General features: G+C 52.3%; 1 protein-coding gene across 1 annotated transcript in view; it reads right to left on the bottom strand.

The window, feature by feature from the left end:
* Window positions 1-273: 273 nt before the first annotated feature.
* Window positions 274-20,047, bottom strand: part of BABAM2 (BRISC and BRCA1 A complex member 2) — a 394,365-nt gene continuing 374,591 nt past the window's right edge. The window contains 1 exon segment of the mRNA XM_027624135.2: window positions 274-668. Within this exon segment, the coding sequence (XP_027479936.2) occupies window positions 605-668 (64 nt within the window). The 3' untranslated portion in view covers window positions 274-604.

Here is a 20,047-nt window from a genome sequence, read left to right as displayed (position 1 = left end):
AACCATGCAGGATAGTCAGGTTCATTCAGGCAGCGCCTTTTCCAATGGAGAGCCGCCCCAAGTGGGAAATGCTGGGGAGTAAAACACACACACACACACACACACACACACACACACACACACACACACACACACACACACACACACACACACACACACACACACACACACACACACACACACACACACACACACACACACACACACACGACACGAGTTTCAGGGAAAAATAAAAGCAAAGGGGGGTTTCATCTTAAGACTTAAACACGGTCTCAGAGACAAAGGCTTTCCTGGAATAAGGGTGTGTGCATTTGTGATGTCTTACTTTCCCTGGAAAAATACCGTGTCAGAATTTGATTTTATTTCTTCCAACTAAGAAGTATACTGAAGGAAACAAAGAGGGAGCGACCAGCGGTGGGGGCTCGAGGATCCAGGTTAGTGCCAGCCCGCTTCAGTCTGGGCTCCAGGCGGGGCGTGCAAAGCTGCTGTGTGCGCAGAACGCTACCATGAAGGCGTTCCAAGCGGCTTCCAGGAAGCAGCCATATGTGCTGACACGCATGTGGACACAGCAGTCTGGCTGGCCACCTCTCAAGACTGGTGTTTCCTAGAGCTTTCCATTGGCAAACGCTGCCTCCTGGAACTGAGGGACAAAGGTTTTGAAATAAGCCCTGGTGGGAAAGAGGGGGAGAAAAAAAATTGCGGTTAGCACAAACAACTTGAAAAAAAGTGCAACTCAGAGCTTTCAACCTAACTCAGAACAGTTGTTATTTATTGTTCATGCATCTTGGGTTGGATTTCCCTTCCCTGCTGATGCAAAACCCTCTGGATTTTTCCAAGGGAGGTACAAGCAGTTCACTTCTGTGCTATCGTGCATCAATCTTTCAAGGGCCTGTATGTAGACCTTCCAGGCGGCCAGGTCCTACTAGACGTCAGTCCTTGGGCTCCCTCTGCCTCTCCTAGGCCAAAGACAGGGGCCCGACCCCCGAGACAAGCCAGAGAGTGGCCAAGCCAGCCACCTCGTCGTTTCTGTGGCCTGAAATATAAAGAGAGTTGTACTCTCCACTCAGCTGGATCCTTGACTTCATACAGACAAAGAGGGTCTACTAAAAAGGATTTCTAAGTGTTCCATGGTCTCCATTTATTTCCAAAATTATGTGCAGCTTGGGCTACTGGATAGAAAGCCAGGCTGGGTATCAAGAGAAGCTTCCTTGGCCAGTCACGCACGGGTGACATGATCTGGGGCAGACCATCCGGCCTTTCTGGCCCCCAGATTCGATTCTGTAGAGACGGGCTCCACATTCTACACGGGCCCACTCTGCCAGGCACGGTATGAGGTGCCAGGGGCTGCCAGGGAACCTGGACAGGGCCCCTGCCCCGCGGGAGATCCCAGTTCAGAGGAGGAGGCAAACACATCAGTAACACCAATCGAGGTGGTAAGGGCACGTGTGGAGGTACTGCGAGGCGCTGGGCTGGTGAGACCAAGGAAGGCGGAGGAGGAGTACGCATTACGGGAGTTCTAGGCAAGAAACACAGCAGGGGGGACTGGGGGCAGCGGGCAGCCTGTCGTGAGCTGGGAACTCGAAGCTCTGTGGGAAGACAGCAGGTGAGGTAGAAAGTGGAGGGGCAGGGTGGGCACCCCTTGCCCCTGGCCACCCCGGCTTGTCACTTACTTCTCTCTCCCCTGCACTGGACTCACACGAGGCCAGAGTAGTCACAACTCACTTATCTAGAGTGGCTCACTCAGGACTGTGACATGAACCAGGAAGGGCCACCAAGAGGCCCGGTCACCACCAGTACCACAAAGGCCCCAAACAGGGCTCCTTCGGTGCAGGGGTGAGTAGCCCCGCACAACTCAACAGGCCCTGGGGTCCCACCGTGCAGTTACATGGTACCTGACCGCCTGCCCACTGCCCCAACACCAAGTCAATCGAAACCTCTTCCGCACGTCACCCCTTCCTCTGGCTCCCACAGCCCTGGCCTCCGTGGGCTCTGGGCAGCATTTATGAGCTGACTCCTCTCTCAGGGAGCCGTCCTTCCCCGGGTGACATTCCACATCCTGGGTCATACCTCCCTTCTCCTTGCTGTGCTCCCGATGAGCTTTCTCTCTGGAGCCCTCCTGTCTTGCCCTCCATGCCCCTCATGCGTGGCGCTGTCCTCAGGCTCAGCCCCCTTAGCACAGAACCACCCCATCTGGGCCTCTGACCCTCATTTCTCCCCCCAACTTCCGTCCCACATTCCAGCCACCTGTGGGACTCTGTGACCTGGATGTCTCTGTAGTTTGAACCAGTGTGCTCCAAATGAAGGGCTCCTCAATATTGTCTTTGAATGTGCTTTGGCCCATTTTTATTTCTGTACCAGAACCCTGTTTTCACCTCTCCCTAAAGCCCTGTGGGGAATTCATCCTGAAGGTTCTTTCTCTTCCCCCACAATGTCCCTCTACCCTTTGTGACACCCTCTGGCTCCTGGCCTTTGTTACCCTTCAACAAAACTGCTGCAGAAGGCTGGTTCTCCTCTGGACACAGGCCGACTTCACCTTTCCGTTGCAACTAAATACATTTTCTTCGAGTGTGGGCCTCTGTCACTACCCCAACCAAAACCCTGCATGCTCCCCAGACGTGCAGCCTGGCACTCAATGATTTTCACTATCTGGCTCCAACATGTCAAAAAAATTGTTTTTGCCCTTCCATTACATTTTTAGGCTCATGCACCCTCCCTTGAAAAGCTAAGAAAGCTAAGGATCCTCTCCCAGAAAAACTGCAGCTAAGTAGCCCCCACAGCAATGAGGGGATGTCACAGACCCCCCCCACCGATGCCCAGGCATGGTCCAGGATGCAAGCCCCCCACTCCAATCTGGCCACCCACTCTTCTTCACACATGCCATTTTCCATCTCATGCTCAGGCCAAATGCCCTGGCTCCTATCAAGTCTTCCCTGGTGAACAAGAGGTTCTCTCCCTGCCTATAGACAATCTCTGTGCTTCTCCCGGAGCGTTTGTCACACGCATATATGTGGTACTTGCCAGGCTGCACAGTGGGCCCTGGGAAGCAGGGACCCCACCGGCCAGCCCACGGACAGCACTAGCAAGACCTAAGTGGCTGTCATTAACTTACCTACTGATGGTCGCCGGTTTGCAAGAAGAGTTAAGGCATTGTTCATGACATGCTGCTTAAAGTGAGAGTGGCCTCAGAGAGTGGACAAATGTGGTATTTAGGTACTGAGGAAGAAAAACCAGTCCAGTCTCAAACTTCAAATTATGCCAATAGTTACAAAGAAAGATAAAGCACCCTCTCCCATCCACATCCTGTTTGACGCGGTCCTGAGCCAGCCAAAGGGTGGCCGTCTCTGAGCTCAAAGCCCTTTTCTGCCAGTCCTTACAGCCCGGAGGGACTGCGACGAGGCCAGAAGCGCCACAGCCCTGGAGCGAGGCTGGGCAGGCAAGGGAAGCCCCTAGCTGTGTTTCCCCTGTGAGCAGGGGTGATGACCCCACCCTGACAGGACGCCTGCATGGGACCGTGCGGGAAGGGACCCTGCCAGCTGCCTGCCGCCACCCACAAGTGAGGGCCACTCATTCCTCCCCCATGTTCCATCTGCGGCTGTTCGCCCAGTGACAGGCATGCATTTGCCAAAGGGGAGCCTGGTGGTCCGTCCTCGAGGGTCAGCGACGGACAGGCAGCTGCCAACGTCCACTGCATTTGCTCTGCTGCTTCAAGTATCCTGTGCAGCGTGGCCGACCCCGGCACCCCTGGGCAGGGCGGCGTCCCCTCCCCAAGGTACGAGTTGGCCCCGCAACAGGCACCTGAGCAGGTGCGCACAAGGGCGGGGAGCCCCCCCCCCCCCCCCGCCCCGCGCTCAGGCCCAGAGTCGCGCGGCTCCTGAAGCAAATCTCTGATCAGCTCGGTATTTCCTTAGAAAGTTCTGGGGTAGGGGCTGCAACAGTACCAGCTCCTCAGACCAAAAGGTCTTGGCAAGAGGGAACCTGCTTTAGAGCAAGCTCTCTCCTTCTTCAGAAAGTTCTGAAGTTTCCCGTTCTGCCCTGGGCTTTCCCTGCCAGAGCGAGCCGCGTGCCACCAAGGGGAAGCAGCGTGGAGAAGGGCTGCTGAGAGGCATGAGGCTCCCAGCTGTTGTCAGGGAGTGCTCTCCCCCGGGCTCCTCACGAAGTCGCTTCAGGGACAGGGAGGAGGATGAAGGGGAAAATGACCCTGGGCTCCCACCCATTTACAGATTTTTTTCCTTTATGTACTGTTTTCATTTATTTCACTCTTTATCAGAGAAAATGGAGACCTGCCCAGGGTATAGCTTGCCAAAGGCACTAGTTATCTGTCACCTTTTAAAAAACTCTTTGACCCAAAGACAGAATGTCTGGCAAGCTTTAAAGTGTGGTGGGCGGTGGGTCGGGGAGGGCCGGTCTCCTCACCTCCCGCCCACCGCCAAGACGAGCCAAGGGAAGAGAGGCCCCGAGTCAGTCAAACTCATCATTCTATCTACTCACGCTAGAAGGGAATTTATTTTTAGACCAAATTCGAGCTAAATATGCCTCAGGACAAAATAAGGTTCTGACCGTTTTCACTGGTCGTCGTCCCTTTGCTCCGGGTGTTATAAAATCACAGCTCAGGCCAATCCCAGGGTCTCAGGTGAGAAGAATGAAACTTCAAGAGCTGACCCCAGGCCGAAAGCGAAGCTGGGTAGGTTTTCCATGAATTCAGAGCCGCAGCGGCTCTCGGCCAGGTGTCGGCTCCCAGGCACGGCAGGGAGCGAGGTAGACAGACCCCTCCGACCAGGAGTCAGGGAACGGGGTGCTCAGCAGGAAATCTCTCCTCTCTCCAGGCGTCAGATTCCTCATGTACCAAGCAGGGAGCTGAGCCTGGTGATCTCGCAGGCCCTGTCGGCTGTGGGCCGTGAAGGACAAGGTGGTGAGTGTGGTGTGCGCTCCGGGGCCTGCCATGCCTGGGCTCCGGGCCCGGCACTGCTCCTTACTGGCTGTATCGCTTGGGCAAGTGACTCACCTCTTTAACTTTAATTTCTTCAACTATCAAAGGGGAAAACTAACCTTAAATTGCCTCAAAGGGTAATCCTCATGAGGATTAAATGAGATGGTCCAAGTCAGCCTTGGCCTGGTGCCCGGCTTAATAGATGATCAATAGATGTCAACTGTTCCCATGGGGACCAAGCTGGGTCTGAGGCAGAGGCTGTGAGTCTGTGGGAACAGCTAGAGCATGTGTGGCTGCAGAAGAGGGAGCCCCTGTGTGGAAGAAGAGGGCCTTGGGTCCCGCCCTCAGTTCATCCTTTCTGCCGTGGCTTCTTGGATAACTTGTCAGGACGCCGTGCATCTCCTGAAATCCAGGCCAGAGCTGCTAGCGGCACAGCTGGGTTATCAAAGGCTGCACTGTGCGCTGAAGGGCACCTGCAGGCTCTGCTGTCTTCTGCCCAAGCCGTGCCCCCGTGCCGGGCTCCGGTCAAAGGCTTGGTCGGGGAGGAGGCGGTGGCTGGGAACTAGAGGGATGTTTAAGAATCCCAGGGCTCCAGCTGCCCAGGATGGGGGTATCAAAGTGGGCTGGGTCTCCCAAGAGATCTTCTGTTCAGTGCAGTATGTACCGTAAGGAGGAGTCATTGGGTCAAGTGGAAAGAGCCCTGAAGCACGAACAGAAGACATGGGCTCTAGTCCAGGCTTTGGCTTGTTGTGGCCTCTGGAACTGGGACTCAGTTTCCTCACCTGTAACAGGAAGATTTATACTTACGTCTTATGCTTCTAAGATATCCATGTGACCTTGAGCAAGCCACTTATTTCTCTGCGTCTTGGTTCTTCATGTGTTAGGTGAGGGCCCTAGGCAAGCCCAGGACCCAGCACGTCGCAGGAGGCAGCAGTGTGGGAAGGCGGTGGTGGTGGCTGTGACCATCCTCGATGCTCTTTCACCAGCAAGACAGGGCCAGCGACGAACCCTGCAGGGCTCTGAGAAGATGTTTAGTGGCACCTCGGGCAGCTCACGACAGGGACGGAAGGTTGGTTCCTCAGCCGTCCCTCTGCCCTGCCACCGCAGGGAGGCGCCATCACAAGTTGTTAACAATCAGTGTGTTCTGCAGAAGGGGCTTGGGGACCCTGAAGAGTTAAGACAGGGACCATCAGGGAAATCCTCAGAGGACTTCGGGAGGAGGCAGTAAGGAACTTTGCCCAAAAAGGCTCATCCACAGGGGTTTCCCCCCCTGGAACTGTAGTTCCGGATTTATTCAATGGATCTTTACAAAATAAGAGAAATCCACGAGATCAACATCTGAACATCTGAATGGATACAACTTTCAAGAAAATAAATGCAAAAACAGAAAATAAAGCCCAAAGAGGCTGGGGACTCCGGAGAAAGGGAAGGAGCGACGCAAAGCCGGTTAAGCATAGCTGGCGCTCCCAGCACGTCGGGTGTGGCAGGAAGCCCTGCTCTCCGTTTGCAGGCAAGAAAGCAGAAGCTTCATGAATTCAGGGAAGGTACCTGCCCAGTGGTACCCTGACCTCACTGCCACTGCAGTGCGTCTTCCCCCCCACGGCCACATAGGAGGGAGCCCCTGTGACCTTGCTGCCTTTAGCCTCTCTCACTTGGCTTTTTATTTTACAAAAGCCTAAACAATCATCTTCTTCTGAAGTAGAACGCAGTCGTCTTTCTGGAATTCAAAAATCTTTTTCTCTGGGCAATCATGAGATGAGCTCTGTGCTGTTTGCCGGGGTCAGGCCAACGCAGTGGTGGAGTGGGGGCAGGGCGGGAAAAGCAGTTCGGGGACACGACCCTCACTGTCAGACTATCAGGGAAATATAAATCAAGTCAGAATTCATTTTTGCAAACAGAGGCAAGTTCCAAAACATCTAAGGCTCATTTCTTTTTCCCCTTTTCTTCTGCAGCTGTGACTTCCACTGGCACATGCTTTTAATCAGTCATAAGAAAACCGATTGTGGTCTGAAAATCAAAGCCGTCCTGTAAATAGTGTGGGACAAGTCCTGCTAATCATTTCTCTGGGTCTTGCCTTGTCTCGCTGTCCCGGGCGGCCGCTGTCAATAGACTCATTTGGGGTTACTCACATCACAGGGGTCATCCCTATTTTAGGGGTTCTACTAAGAGACCTGAGACCTGGTTCTACTCCAATGCCCTCCACCCCAAACCCTGTAAAGGCCCCTGTGGAGACTGCCCATCCCCCTCGGGGCGCCTTGGTGGGCAAGTGACTGGCACAATGGAAGCTAATTTTGTGGCTGGGCCCCAGGCGACGTCAGCCTGGCTCTCTGGTGTGGGCTTTAGGAACAAACAAGTGGTTGTAACTGGTTCCCGTAGTCGCCCTAAATGTGCCAACCCCTGAGCACGCCTGGTTCATTTTTAGGGGGTCCTAACTTGCCAAACAAGAAAATCAGCACGCCTGAGATGCGAAGGCTCAACAGCTGACTGGGCACATTGCCTCACATGCTCACAGCCTCAAGCAGCGGCCCTCACCCTCAGCTGGAATCAATCGCCCCTCTGCTGGATTCCGGGGCACACCGGGCCTCCGACCTCAGGCCCAGCCACGGTCTGCCTTGAGTCTGGAATGTTTAGACTGGTGTCTAGACGCCGTCTTGTACAGCTTGGGCTCCTCGCCTGTAAGACCGCCGACGGCTGGGACCGTCGTCCCAGTATGTGTTGAATTAAATCAAATGCTGTTTCAGAAGGACTTCAACAAGCAACCAACCAGGAACCATTTCTAGACATCAAAGTATTGGGATGAAATCTGGCTCCTTCTAAATCACAGGGTATTTTGAAATGCTTACTAAAATGATCAAAATTACCTAGTGGTTCTCTCTCCTTCTGGGCTCCCCAAGGAGGCCCTCTGGAGACTGGCCAGTTCTTTTGGGCTATGGCAGCTTGCAGCCGGCTTCTGCAACTGCAGGGTTGAGGCCTTGCTCCCAGGGGCTGCAGGTGTCCCTGCCCCCTTGGCATCCCCAGGGCAGTGTAATGAGAAGGCGGGGGAGAACAGGAGAGGTCAGCTGGCCAAGTGACAGGGAGGGACGGGGAGTCCTTACAGGCTCCTGAGCCTCCCCCAGCTGCAGGGCCCCCATCTTCCACCGGGCTCCATCTCTGTCATATCCCAACCACAGCCACCACACACTCCTTGATGGCAGACCCATGGTCACACTCATCCATCTTTGCGTCTAGGGCTCAACACATAGCAACTCAATAGATATTTCTCAAATGGATGAAGACATTTGGCTCAAAGATGTACTTTAGAATTATAAAATTTTGGAACAAAAGGAAATCTCAGAGGTCATATAGTTCAGTCATTACAGGCAAGGGAAAACTGAGGGCCAGAAAAGTTAGTGGTTTTTCTACCACAGCATACGATAATTACAGCTGTTAGCATAGATCATGCCTGCAAATCAAGGGCAGAATTTGGAGATGGTTCTTCCTTAGTGCCCAGTGGGGCTCACCTTCCTTTGGGCCTCATGGCAAACGAAAGCCAACTTGGTGCAGGAAGGAAGGAAAAAAGGAAGGACGGCAGGCAGGCCGGCCCCAAGGCTGACCAGAGGCCCTGGAGCTAGAGGCAGAGTCTGGGCCAGTCCTCCCTATCTCATTCCTCTCAGCCTGATGCTATCTCCATCCTGAACCTACTTGATGAGAGGCTGGGAGGAGAGGGTGCCCATGTGGCTACTGAGAAAGGCTGGGCCCCTTGTAGGGGGGTGGGTTGAGATGATGGGGTATACCTGGCTAGGCGGAAGCCAGACAGCAGGTGTGGAGGGCTAAGGAGTGTGGCGCTGCCTGGGACCCCAGAGCAGAGCCACAGCTCTGGGCTCATCTTGTCTCCTGGTCTGCACCTGCCCACCGCGCCTCAGATGGCAGGTGCCTTGGCCGCAGGCACTGCCAGTCTTCTGCTTGCTCTGTCCCAGGCTGCACGAACAGGGGCCGAGCCCTGGCTCCTGCAGATGGCTGAGCGGATGCCGGTGGAGGGGCCAAGATCCCTCCACGGGCCCGGCCAGGGCAAGGGCTACTCCTGCGTTTACCTGCACGGGGGGAGAAGCTGATCGCCTGTCTGATGGCCGTGAGTCACTGCCAAGGTCACAGAATACCCTCCCCTCTTAGTCAGCTAAGGGGGGAAAAACCAAAGGATAGACCTCAAAGAGGAAGTGCTTAGGGTCCCAGCTGAGCTGGCCGTGCCGAGTGCAGGTCCCAGGCCCCACGTCACGCTCCAGTGGGCATTGCCCAAGGCTCCTGCTCAGCCAGGCATCAGCCTCCACAGAAGAGGGCCAGACCCCCCCAAAGGACTGGGAAAACGCTTAGGAAATCAACTCTTTGGGGCACAAAACAACCCTGTCCTCCCCAGAGAATCTCCCTGGGGCTTTAAAGTAGTATCTGCCTAAATTTGGGTTCTCCCACTTAGACTCTCAGCATCTGGAGGCTGCAGTTCATGTATTCCCTGGCAGCTTGGGCCCCTGCCTGCTCCCTGGGTATTCACCCCACAGCTGGGTGTTCACAGATAGATCCCCCTCGCACACAGGGGGAGGGGCAACAAGGATGGCCATGGGCCCTCTTCTTTCCATTCTCATCCCCCCACCGCCTGGCAGCTGAAATACTATCCTCAGGCATCTGGCTCTTGGGGCTTAAAGATGGAAGAGCAGCGATTCCAAAAGAAGAAATTATTCAATGGGAAGAGAATGCCTGAGGCCTACCCTCCCTGCTGGGCTGCAGTGGCCTTTGCAGAAACTTCAGGTGGGCTATGCTGGGCTGGGAGAGTAGCAAAGTTCTCCAGCAGACTGGCGGGAGGCAGAACTCTGGCAGGCGGAGGGCCTTATGGGTCCTCTCGGTCCCAATGAGGCACTGCAGAGGGCCGGGAGGGGCACCTGCTCGGCAGGGCTCTTCCCCTCCGCACCAAGCCTGGGGCCCTGCCATGCTGTCCCCAGCTAGTTCTGGCCCCCGTGCCAGTTACAGACAGCAAGGGCAGGAAGGAAGGACTGGAAGGAAAGGAAGAATGTACATACAATGGGGATAAATGAGACCTAGAAATGGTATCAAACAGGCTGGTTCCAATGATGGGTATAATGGTCGGAGCGGGTTGTAAAATCCATTTAGTGGGTCCTGACTGGCATTAAAATGAAACAAAATAAAATCAGAGTATGTCACGTGTGGCAAGGCAAAATAGTTTTTCATGAAACTTTGGTTTAAGTTATAAATACTGTATAAGGACATAAAATAAATGTGTTCCCATGGATTGCAAGAACCCTGGAAGCTCTAAGTGTACAGGAGGGGGTGCCTACTTCCTGCTAGACATCGTGCTATTTGCTTCCATCTGTATTATTTTATGTTGACTCCTTCTCCTGGGCCTACCGCCGGGTAGGCCTTCTTATCTGTCCTTGCCAATGAGAAATCTACGATTCAGAGATGCCAAGTAACTTTTCTAAGATCACACAGGTAATTGGTGGCAATGTTATTTATAAATCCAGAGCGGCTTCACTCTGAAGTACACATTCTTTCCCTATAGCCATGGTTTCCAGAGGAACGAGAGCTGGTGATGTATGGCGGGGGGGGGGGGGGGGCGGGGGCAGGGCTCCACCTCGGGGCTGCTGCAGGACGCTGAGTCACTGGGACTCTCGTCTTCAGTGAGGGGGTGCGCCTGGGGATTGCTCCATGCTTTGATGTGCTGATCCTCCCCTCCCAAACATCAGCTTAAGCTATATTTCAGTCTCCTCCATGAAAACCGGAATTGCCCACAGCCCAGTAATGAATTTTGAGGGCTGCTTACTGCCAGCCCCTGTTACACCCACATTTGTGCTTACAAACCCCTACACGGCCCTCCCTCTTACAGGTTTATGTGTCCAGGGGTGTCGACCAGTCTCTTCAGCCCTCGTCTGGGGACCTGAATCAGGTGGCTCTGCAGTAGAATTGTGACTGCAAGAACAAGGGACAAAGGGATGAACGTGGCCTCCCTCTCGCTTGTCCCTCTGGTTCCTGGAAGTCCTAGGCACCCTAATGAAGAGCGAGGCCTACTCTGAACGTCCTCAAGAAGGCAAAGACAGCACAAGAAGGACATGTGCCAACTACCCAGATGCACGTGATGGGCATCATGAATGTTCTCTAAATAATGAGCCCCAGAAGAGCAGAGGGCAGAAGGTCCTTTCATAGAAAGGTCCTCTGGCATCTTAAAACTCTCTAGGGTTGTTGAGGAGTACTACGTCTATAAAGTGCTATAAAATGGGAGGTATTATTATCTTGACATAATTGAGCTGTAGACTGGGAATGGGGGGGAGGCCTGAAGTGTGATCCCGACTCTGCCTCTAACTTGCTATGTGACCGGGAATGGGCCACCTCACCTCTCCGAGCCCCCAGTGTCTCCTCTGTCAAGTGAAGGGATGGCTTCTGAGTTCACGTCCAGATCTAATACACTATCATCCACTATTATTATTACTATTATTGCTTTGGTAGCAATCCAACCACTTTAGCCAGAGACAGTGTCTTAAGTGGAAACAGTAATTAATAAACAAGCTCTCCCTCTGCTTTGCTAGAGGGGCTCTCCCAGAGCCTTAATAAGCATCATCGGAGACCTTACACATATTTGAGGTTTCTAGATCTCTCCCTTTTGTTTCCAGATCTGACGCAGGACCCCAAGACTGGGTGGCCAGCATCTATCCTGGCCGTCTTCCTTCCATCCCTCAGACTGGCAGACAACTGAACATTCACTCATTCATGGCTAGCTCCTGCTCGGGTCTTGGCACTGGATACTGCAGGGATCAAGGAATGAATCTGAGCAGGGCCCCGGCCCCCGGAGGCCCACCGAAACTTGACCCCTGGAGCACAGAGCTGCGTGCTAATTCTGGTCAGGAGCTGGGTGGCTTCACTTTCATAGTCATGGGCCAAGCCCTCCCTGACCCGCTCTTTCTTACTTCGATTGCTCTGGAACAACCAGAGCAACCTTTCTGCCTGGGGTTGGCTTTCTTTTCTGCTCAGAGCTATACCAGGGCATTATCCGGCAGGCCAGACGTCTAGCATCTTTAATGACAATAATAATAATTTGCATTTATACAAGGTCTTTCATCGGGTAATCTTCAAGTATATCACAAACAGTAATTAATTCCCCTTTGCAACTCTGGGAGCCAGTTAAGTAGGCGCTTGTTTGCTTTGCAGGTAAAGGGAAACTTCCTGGACCATGCAACATGCTGGGGGCCTCCCTTCCTGCCCAAATCTACCCATCTTCCCGAGGCCTGTCATAAGCATCGGGCCCTCCACAAAGCCTGCTGCTGTCAACCCCAGCCATGGCATCTGTCCTGCCTCTGAGCTCCACAGCACCAAATGTGGAGCCACTCATTTGGGACCAACCAGAGACACAGTGGAGATCTCAGGGTCCTGCTCAGGGCAGGACTTGCCCTAACAGTACTTCTGAGGGGTGATCCTCTAGCCCCGGCCTGAATACCTCTCATGACGGAAAGCTCAATATTTAAAGGCATGTCTACTAGTTATAATGTTTTGCCTTATTCTAAACTGAAATCTGTCCCCTGGGAACCCCTGCACATGGGTCCTACTCGTGTCTTCTGGAACAAAACAACCTACCTCAACTGCTTGGGGTTGCAAGTTGATGTCTCTTGTATACATGTTGTCTGCTTCTGCAATCACCCTTGAGAGAAGCATGGTGGCTCACGTTCAGCCAAGGTTTAGGGGGGCCTTGTGAACGGAATGGTTGGGGCAGCTGAGCCTCCACCATGAGCTCTGGGCCCCAAGGCCAGGCTGCCTTCCTGAGCACTGTGGGCAGGAGCTCCCTGTTGTTGCTGGCTCTGGAGCCCTGGGTCTGTCCAGCTTTGAACGTAGCTCTTTAGAATCCCCACCTGCTCTGGTGTAGACACTGGAGGCCTCTGTGTCCATTTTGGGGGGCTGTACCTCAGTGACACAGAAATACTCTCATTTTCTGTGAAATGATTGACGAACAATGAATGAATATCCCTTTTTCCTGAATCTAGTAAGTCAAAGCAGTAACTGTCAATTGCAGGGACGGGTTTTTGGAGAGCAAGCCAGATAATAACTTTGTTCGTTCTTTTTTAGCCCTTCTTTATCAGAATAAATAGTTGGTGTTAAACTTAAGAAAAGGATGCACGAGTTGCTGAGCTGGGAGCCGACACAAGGACAAGAGTTCCACAATCCTCTGTCCTCTCTAAGGAGTTAGAGGCAAGAGAGGCCTCAGGATGGAGGCAAATGAAATCCTTTGCTACGTTTATTTCCAAAAGCTAGCTCTGCTGGGGAAATCAACAACTCTCTTGAGTGATTTCTGGGTCCTTGCTGGTAGCTTTATGCCTGAAAAGACCCCCACCCTCCCTTTGCCAAGAGTACACTGTTTGGGTGAGATTCTTCTCCCAGGGCCTCACCATGGAAGGAATTTTGAGCATGCATCAAAGGCTGCTGTTCTCCTAAAACCTGCCCCCTTGTGAACATGAGGCTTGGCTTGTGGTGATCCAGCCTCATCCTGCTTTGCTTTCACCCGATTCCCACTTTCTAGCCTAGAATCAGGAGTGATCATTTTTGGCTAGGATTTGGCCTGAGTTATTGACCTGGGGGATATTTGGGAGAAGAAAAATCTGGCAGAGTAGAGAGAGAACCTGTGGCAAGGGGAGCACCTGGCAAACATCCCGACCTGTGGATTTGGGAGTTGGAGAGAACCGAATTCAAATATGGATGGGTCACTTAGTAGCTGTGTGTCACTGGGGAGGCTGCTTAGCCCCCTGAATCTCCATGTATTTCCTATACGACTCAGCCTGTGTGGTTGTGATGAGGAACCCGTGCCATGCACGTGGTAAGGACTCAAACTGTGTTGGTTTCCTTTCCTCCCGCCCTCCACTCCCACCACATGGCTGCAGGAGCACACTCTGAGCAACTAACTCCGGCTTCACTTTAGTTCAACAAACACCGATGGAATCGCTCCTGTTTACAAGACGGTATGGAATACCTGGGAGCACCGCCTAAACAGGGCCAGCATCAAGGAGGCATTTATTATTTGCTGAATAAGTAAATGAACACAGTGCTTGCACAGGCTTGGTGCAGGAAGGGCACGAGTGTGGGGCACTCACATTCCACTACTGGGCTTCTGGTACCTACCCATGGTCCACTGGGACGGCCCTGCTCAGAGCGGCTCCCAACCCCACATCTGCCCATAGCATCTGCAGCTCAAAGAGAGGGGCATCATCAGGAGCCTGGTGATTTGAAGTAGTAAGTTTTAAAAATCAGAAACATGGGCACCTGGGTGGCTCAGATGGTTGAGCGTCTGCCTTCGGCTCAGGTCATGATCCCAGGGTCCTGGGATCGAGTCCCGCACCGGGCTCCCTGCTCCTTGGGAGCCTGCTTCTCCCTCTGCCTCTCTCTCTCTCTCTCTCTCTCTGTCTTTCATGAATAAATAAATAAAATCTTTAAAAAAATAAAAATAAAAATCAGAAACATTTGCTAAGGGGCGCATGGGTGGCTCAGTCGGTTAAGTGCTGCCTTCAGCTCAGGTCATGATCCCTGGGTCCTGGGATCGAGCCCCACATCGGGCTCCCTGCTCAGTGGGGAGCCTGCTTCTCCCTCTCCCTCTGTCTCTGCCTGCTGCTCTGTCTACTTGTGCTCTCTCTCTGTCAAATAAATAAATAAAATCTTAAAAAGAAAAAAAGGAAACATTTGCTAAGTGTAAGCTTTCTTTCCCTCAGACCCTGGGCCTCTGAGCCCAAGCTAACTATAGGGTCATTCGCCAGTGCCAGCTCCCTGGGCTGCCGTTACCCTCCCCCACAGGGGGCAGTGGCGCTGACGCCCACATCCCTCCCACCCTCTTCATCCCAATGGCATCTCTCTAGGGCACAGAGAGAAGTGCTCTTAGACATGGGACTCTGGTTCCTTAGCATAGTGCTCTGCACATTGTAAGGGCTCAAAACAATGACAAACTACATTTCCTCTTGTTCCCGGTAGCCTTTCAGAACCAAGAAAGGGGACCAGAAGTAGACATTAAGTCCTGGGCTACTGTGGGCTCCCAGCTTCTCCTTCTTCCCAATCGTCTAGCCCCCGAACTGCTGGGAACCGCAGCTCGATGCAGAATGAAAAGGGTAGGTTAGTAATCTTCCAAAATTTGCCCACATGGCTGGCCCAAACCCAATTCCCAATGTGAGCTGAGAGCTGGAAATCGTATCTGACCACAAAGCCATCTCAGCCATGGAGAGCTCATGACCACCTCCTGAAAACCACTCTGACAACACGCCCTGCGGAGGAGGGGTGTCCTGGCGGAATGACGTCACTGCACACACCAGGCAACGTGTAACCCAATGCCTTGGGAGCGAGGTCAGCTCCCACCACTGTGAGCTCGTCTATTCTGGACCTCCTTAAACACATTGCTTTGTGCTGCTCGCATCTGACCTCTGAGACAGAACGCTGGAAAATCGTGTGCATTCCTGAAGCTGAGAGCCAGTTTTCAGGTCGGAAGTGGGCAAAGAGGAGCCAAGACGCGGACTCTCCACGTTAAGCACCTGGAGGAGATCAAGGTCTATGGTGCCTGCTGGGATGGGACCAGGTCTGCATGCTTCCGGACGTGGGGCGCCCCTTTTCCTGCCCTGAGACACTGAACCACACCCTTGCCAGGCAGCCCCCTTGGTGGGGCCAGGTAAAAACAGGCGTGCCAGGGGCCAAGCCCAGGCTGCCATGGTCTCAGAAACCGAGGCCAGGCAGTGTGAGCCTGCTGTCGGCCAGCAAGGCCCCTGGGAGAAGACCCCACAGACTTCTAAGACACCAGCGATCAGGAGCAGCTAATACATCTGGGGGCACAGCTTCTACTCTGCACAAAGGCATCGGCCAAGGGAGCAAGTGGGGGCCCAAAGTTTGCCCCTGCTCTACTTGCTAAGCAGTGTGTTCTCCAGCGCTGCATGCCCACAGAAACAGACAGGTTTCTTTTCCTTTTTTTTTTTTTTTAATACCCAAAGCTATTAGTTGGACTCTGCTCTGCACCAACCCCAAGGGGGCACCTTTACTAGTTAGCACAAAAGTTCTTTGTAGACCAGAGTGGCCCTGAGAAGAGGACCATTCATTTCTGTACTTTGGATTCTCTCTTATGCGTCTGGAACATGCACAGGGGATGCATGTCACTAGGACTCAAAGTTTATAAATTAGAATCTTGTTTGGTTTGCTAACGGGGGAAGAAGATGAAAGAGATTAGTTCTTTCCTAGTCTCTGAATTTTTTAAGGCATCTTAAGGACTCATTTCTGTTTTTCTGACCGCAGCCACCAACCTACCCCAGCACTCAGGGCTATTCCTGCCCTATCCTACAGCTCAGACTCAGGGACAAACAGACAGAACAGGGGTGGGGTGGGGGGGCAGCCACACAAGTCCTTAAAGCAGCGTCTGGCTCCCTTTTACGGCCATGGTGATCAAGCCAACAAATCGGTGTTCTCTTCCATGGGGGTACAAATGGTGTCCCACCTTGAACCATGCCACTGAACGCAGTCAGACCTGCACAGCTGGGGTGTCTTTTTCCAAAACTGGTGAACACCATGGATGCCAGAGCCAGCAGACCAATAAACACAGACATGTAGCAAAATAAACTGTAAAAACAGCAGAGTAAGTCCCCATCCTCTGTAGATTTCAACAATCTCAAAGCATGCTTTGTGTCGTCCCTACTACAGGGAAGAGAGTTAAGCCCCTTATTAGTTACTTCAGGAATTCTTGCTACAAAAAAACTGCCTGCTGCAAGTTCAAAAGTCATAGAAAGTTGGATCTGGAAACCCTGAAGATCACCTAGTCCAGGGATCACTGAACTTTTTCTGGAAAGGGCCAGAAGGTAATTAGTTTCTGTTTTGTAGGCCATATACTCTAGCTCTACAGTCTGACTCTGCCCTTGTGGTGATAGCAGCCCCAGATGATATGTAAATGAATAGGTGTGGCTGGGTTCCAATAAAACTTTATTTATAAAAACAGGCAGCTGGCTATTGTTTGCTCATCCTTATTCTAATCCAACCCCGGTATTTTCAGAGGAGGAGTGACTCCTTCGCAGTCACAGGACCCACCCAAGACCATCCAAAATGGGGACCCGCGTGGCTTGGGCCGAGGAACAGAGATACTGCTGCAGGCCGTAGAACCACTAGTGCGGAAGGCCAAACAAGAAACTGGAGGGTTTGACTCTCACGTTTAACTTCAGAGAGGCCCAGAATGCCAGTGGAAAATCACAGGTTAAAGTCTAATAGGACTGGGAAAGACAACCCACATAGCAAGCTCAGTTGGCAGAGATGTAACCATTGGTTATATCCTCATAAGTATATGTTGCTAAGGTTCATTCATCAGTGAGATTCCGGCCCAGTCTTAAAATGTCTCTGGTGAAGGGCTGGAAAGAAAAGGGAAACAAGGTCCTGGGAAGCCACTGGCACTTGTCTGTTGTGAACCATACGAGAAGAAAACAGCAAATTCATTTTTTCCAGTCAGCAGCTAGTCAAACACCTAACAGTACATAAATGGTCGGAAGGGACAAACCCTCTCATACAGGGCTTGAGAACAGGTTGTTTTGGCTGTCAAGCATTTTCAAAACAAGTTTTCTTGGTCTCATGACAGGTTGTGGCAAGAAGAAGAAAAAGAAAAGAGTGGAAGATCCCATGATCACGGCTCCGGGTCTCCACGTGGGCCAGCCCTGCCTGCACGGTCAGGTTTGCTTGCAGGGTGTACAGATAAAGCCGGTCTTAGGGTTAATACTACCTCACCAGTGACACCATTTCATCAAGTGATTCCTCTAAGAACTCTCTGGCAGCTGGATAATCATTCTGGTCTGGGAGGAATAGGTCAAAGTCACTCTTAAGCCCAAGGGCGCTGTGTGGCTCAAACCTACGCCCTGCGTTGTTTTAATTTTCACCTCATGTTACATGGACAAATTATGCCTCTGAAACTGAGGTTAAAAGCCATCTGCTCTAAGGTGGATTTTTCCTTCTCAACCGCAGAGCACTTGGGACGGGTGGGGCAAAGAGATCAGAAAGGAGGCACAAACGGGGAGGGCCAAGATCAAGCTGGTCTTAGGAATGCACTTAGTGCATTCACTCCCTACCAGTAGTGATCTCGCTCTTAGGGGCTTAACAAACTAGGCCTCAAGGAGGGGATGAGTCAGGCATAAAGCTGGCTATGGCAGCACCAAAGGCCATGCAGCCAGATGGGGATCTGGAGACTACTACCAGGGAAAATGTTCAGAAATCAACTAGACAAGTGTGGAGGGAGTTTCCAGATCCCCTAAATTAATATTGAAGAGCCTAGGGTCGTAGACCCAGACTTCAATTCAGACTCAAGTTCTGAATGGTTGTGTGACCTTGGGCTTCCTTTCTTGGGTCTCCTTGGTCTCACTTTCAAAGCAAGGCAGCCGGATTGGCCTTTCTGGTCCTCAGACTCACCAGAGCAGGGAGCATTCCGTCAGTTACCATCACGCCTGCTATGGCCATCACAAGTCACACCACATGGGACAGCTGAAGTTCCCACCTTTAGCACGGCTCCCGGAAGAAAAGCTCTGTGAAAGGGGGCTTGCAATGAATCCGTGAGACAAGTTATCAGAGGCTGTCTTCATTCTGCCAATTGTCTGCAGGAATGGGTTTCTTTTCTGAAGAAAGAGGGTGGGGCTAGGGAAGACTGGTACAAGACAACCCACATCACCCCTGCTCCACCGCCAAACACACACAGGGACACATCCCAGCATTTCACATCTCTGCCCAGGACGTGACTTGAAGGCACAGTCTAAAGCCAGCTGTGCAGAGTTTATGTTACCCCAGAGAGAGAAGCCTAGAAGACCAGTGAGTTTCCTTTCCCCAGAAAGCCACACAGATTGTTCTGACTGATTCTTGGGCTGTCCCTCTGTACAGGATGCTCAATGAAATTTCAGATAAACAACAAGTAACTTTTTAATATAAATGTGTCCTAAATATTGCATGGGATCTACGGACACCAAACTATTTGGTGTCTGAAAGCCCTGGGCACTGAAGTGGCAAAGAAGGGGGAAAGGACCCAAGGGAAACATTAACAGCGTTCCGCCAACGTGACCATAGAACTTAGTTTCTACTGCCTTTGTGACTGGTTCCCAGGCTAAGAAGGATCTATTGGGATTTATACATCTACTCCCAGGCAGAACACTGTATCAACATGTACTTTCTGAATCTAAGAAAACCCTCGTTGCCCACAGAAGAAAAGGTCAAATGTCTTAGCGTGGCAGTTAATAACCGCGGTTACCATTAGCCGAACACCAACAATATACCAGCATTTTATAATCAGCTTCCCATAGAACATTCACAATCCTCTGTGAAAGAGGACTGTTACCCTCACGTGCAGATGAGAAAACCAATGTCTACAAGGGTAACAAAATACTACCGCAGAATGGCAGAACCAGGATTTGAATTCTGGTTGGTCTGATTTCAGAGCACATGTTCCCTCCACCCTGCAGACTGCTATCTGCCTCTTTTCTTTCTCTCCTGCCTCATCCACTGCTGCCCTCTTCGGTGTATCCTGGCTACCCAGAACCCCCCTGCTTCCTGGCCTCTGGGCGGTCTCTTCCCTGTGGCAGGAAATGTCCTCCCTCGATCACATCTTACCCACACTCCAATGTCAGCCTCCTTGACCTCGGGAAACAGACGTCCTTTCCTCTCCTCCTGCATCCCCCTTGCACACAGCGCATGCTGCTGCCTCAGAAGACAGCCCTTTATGTAGCACTCCCACCCTACCTCTGGTGCAGTGAAGGCAGGGCCAGGGTCCCACACATCACTTATCATGGTGCCTGATACCTACTCTGAATACAGTAAATATTTGCTGGCTGGCTGGCTAGATGGACTGATGGATGGAAGGGTGCTGGTGATGTGGGGAGAGCCTAATCAAAATATCTGCAAGGCCACCCTGGGGCACTCCAAACCTAGGTGTCAACCAAGGCCGAGAGCCTGGAGACTCTGCAGTTCTCAACAGAATGGTGAGCTCAATTGCCTGGCCGAGTTGGGAGAACTCAGGCAATCAAGGGGGAAGAGAGGTGGGGCAGTATAAGAGCAGAATGCAGTCAAAAAGTCGGGAAACCTGAGGTATATTCTCAGTTCCTGTGCTATGTTACCCTGTGACCT

This window comes from Zalophus californianus, chromosome 8 (assembly GCF_009762305.2).
Source record: "Zalophus californianus isolate mZalCal1 chromosome 8, mZalCal1.pri.v2, whole genome shotgun sequence".
In the NCBI taxonomy this organism is placed as follows: Eukaryota; Metazoa; Chordata; class Mammalia; order Carnivora; family Otariidae; genus Zalophus; species Zalophus californianus.
The sequence above is the reverse complement of the archived record's forward strand: the minus strand, read 5'-3'. Positions and strand labels throughout refer to the sequence as shown.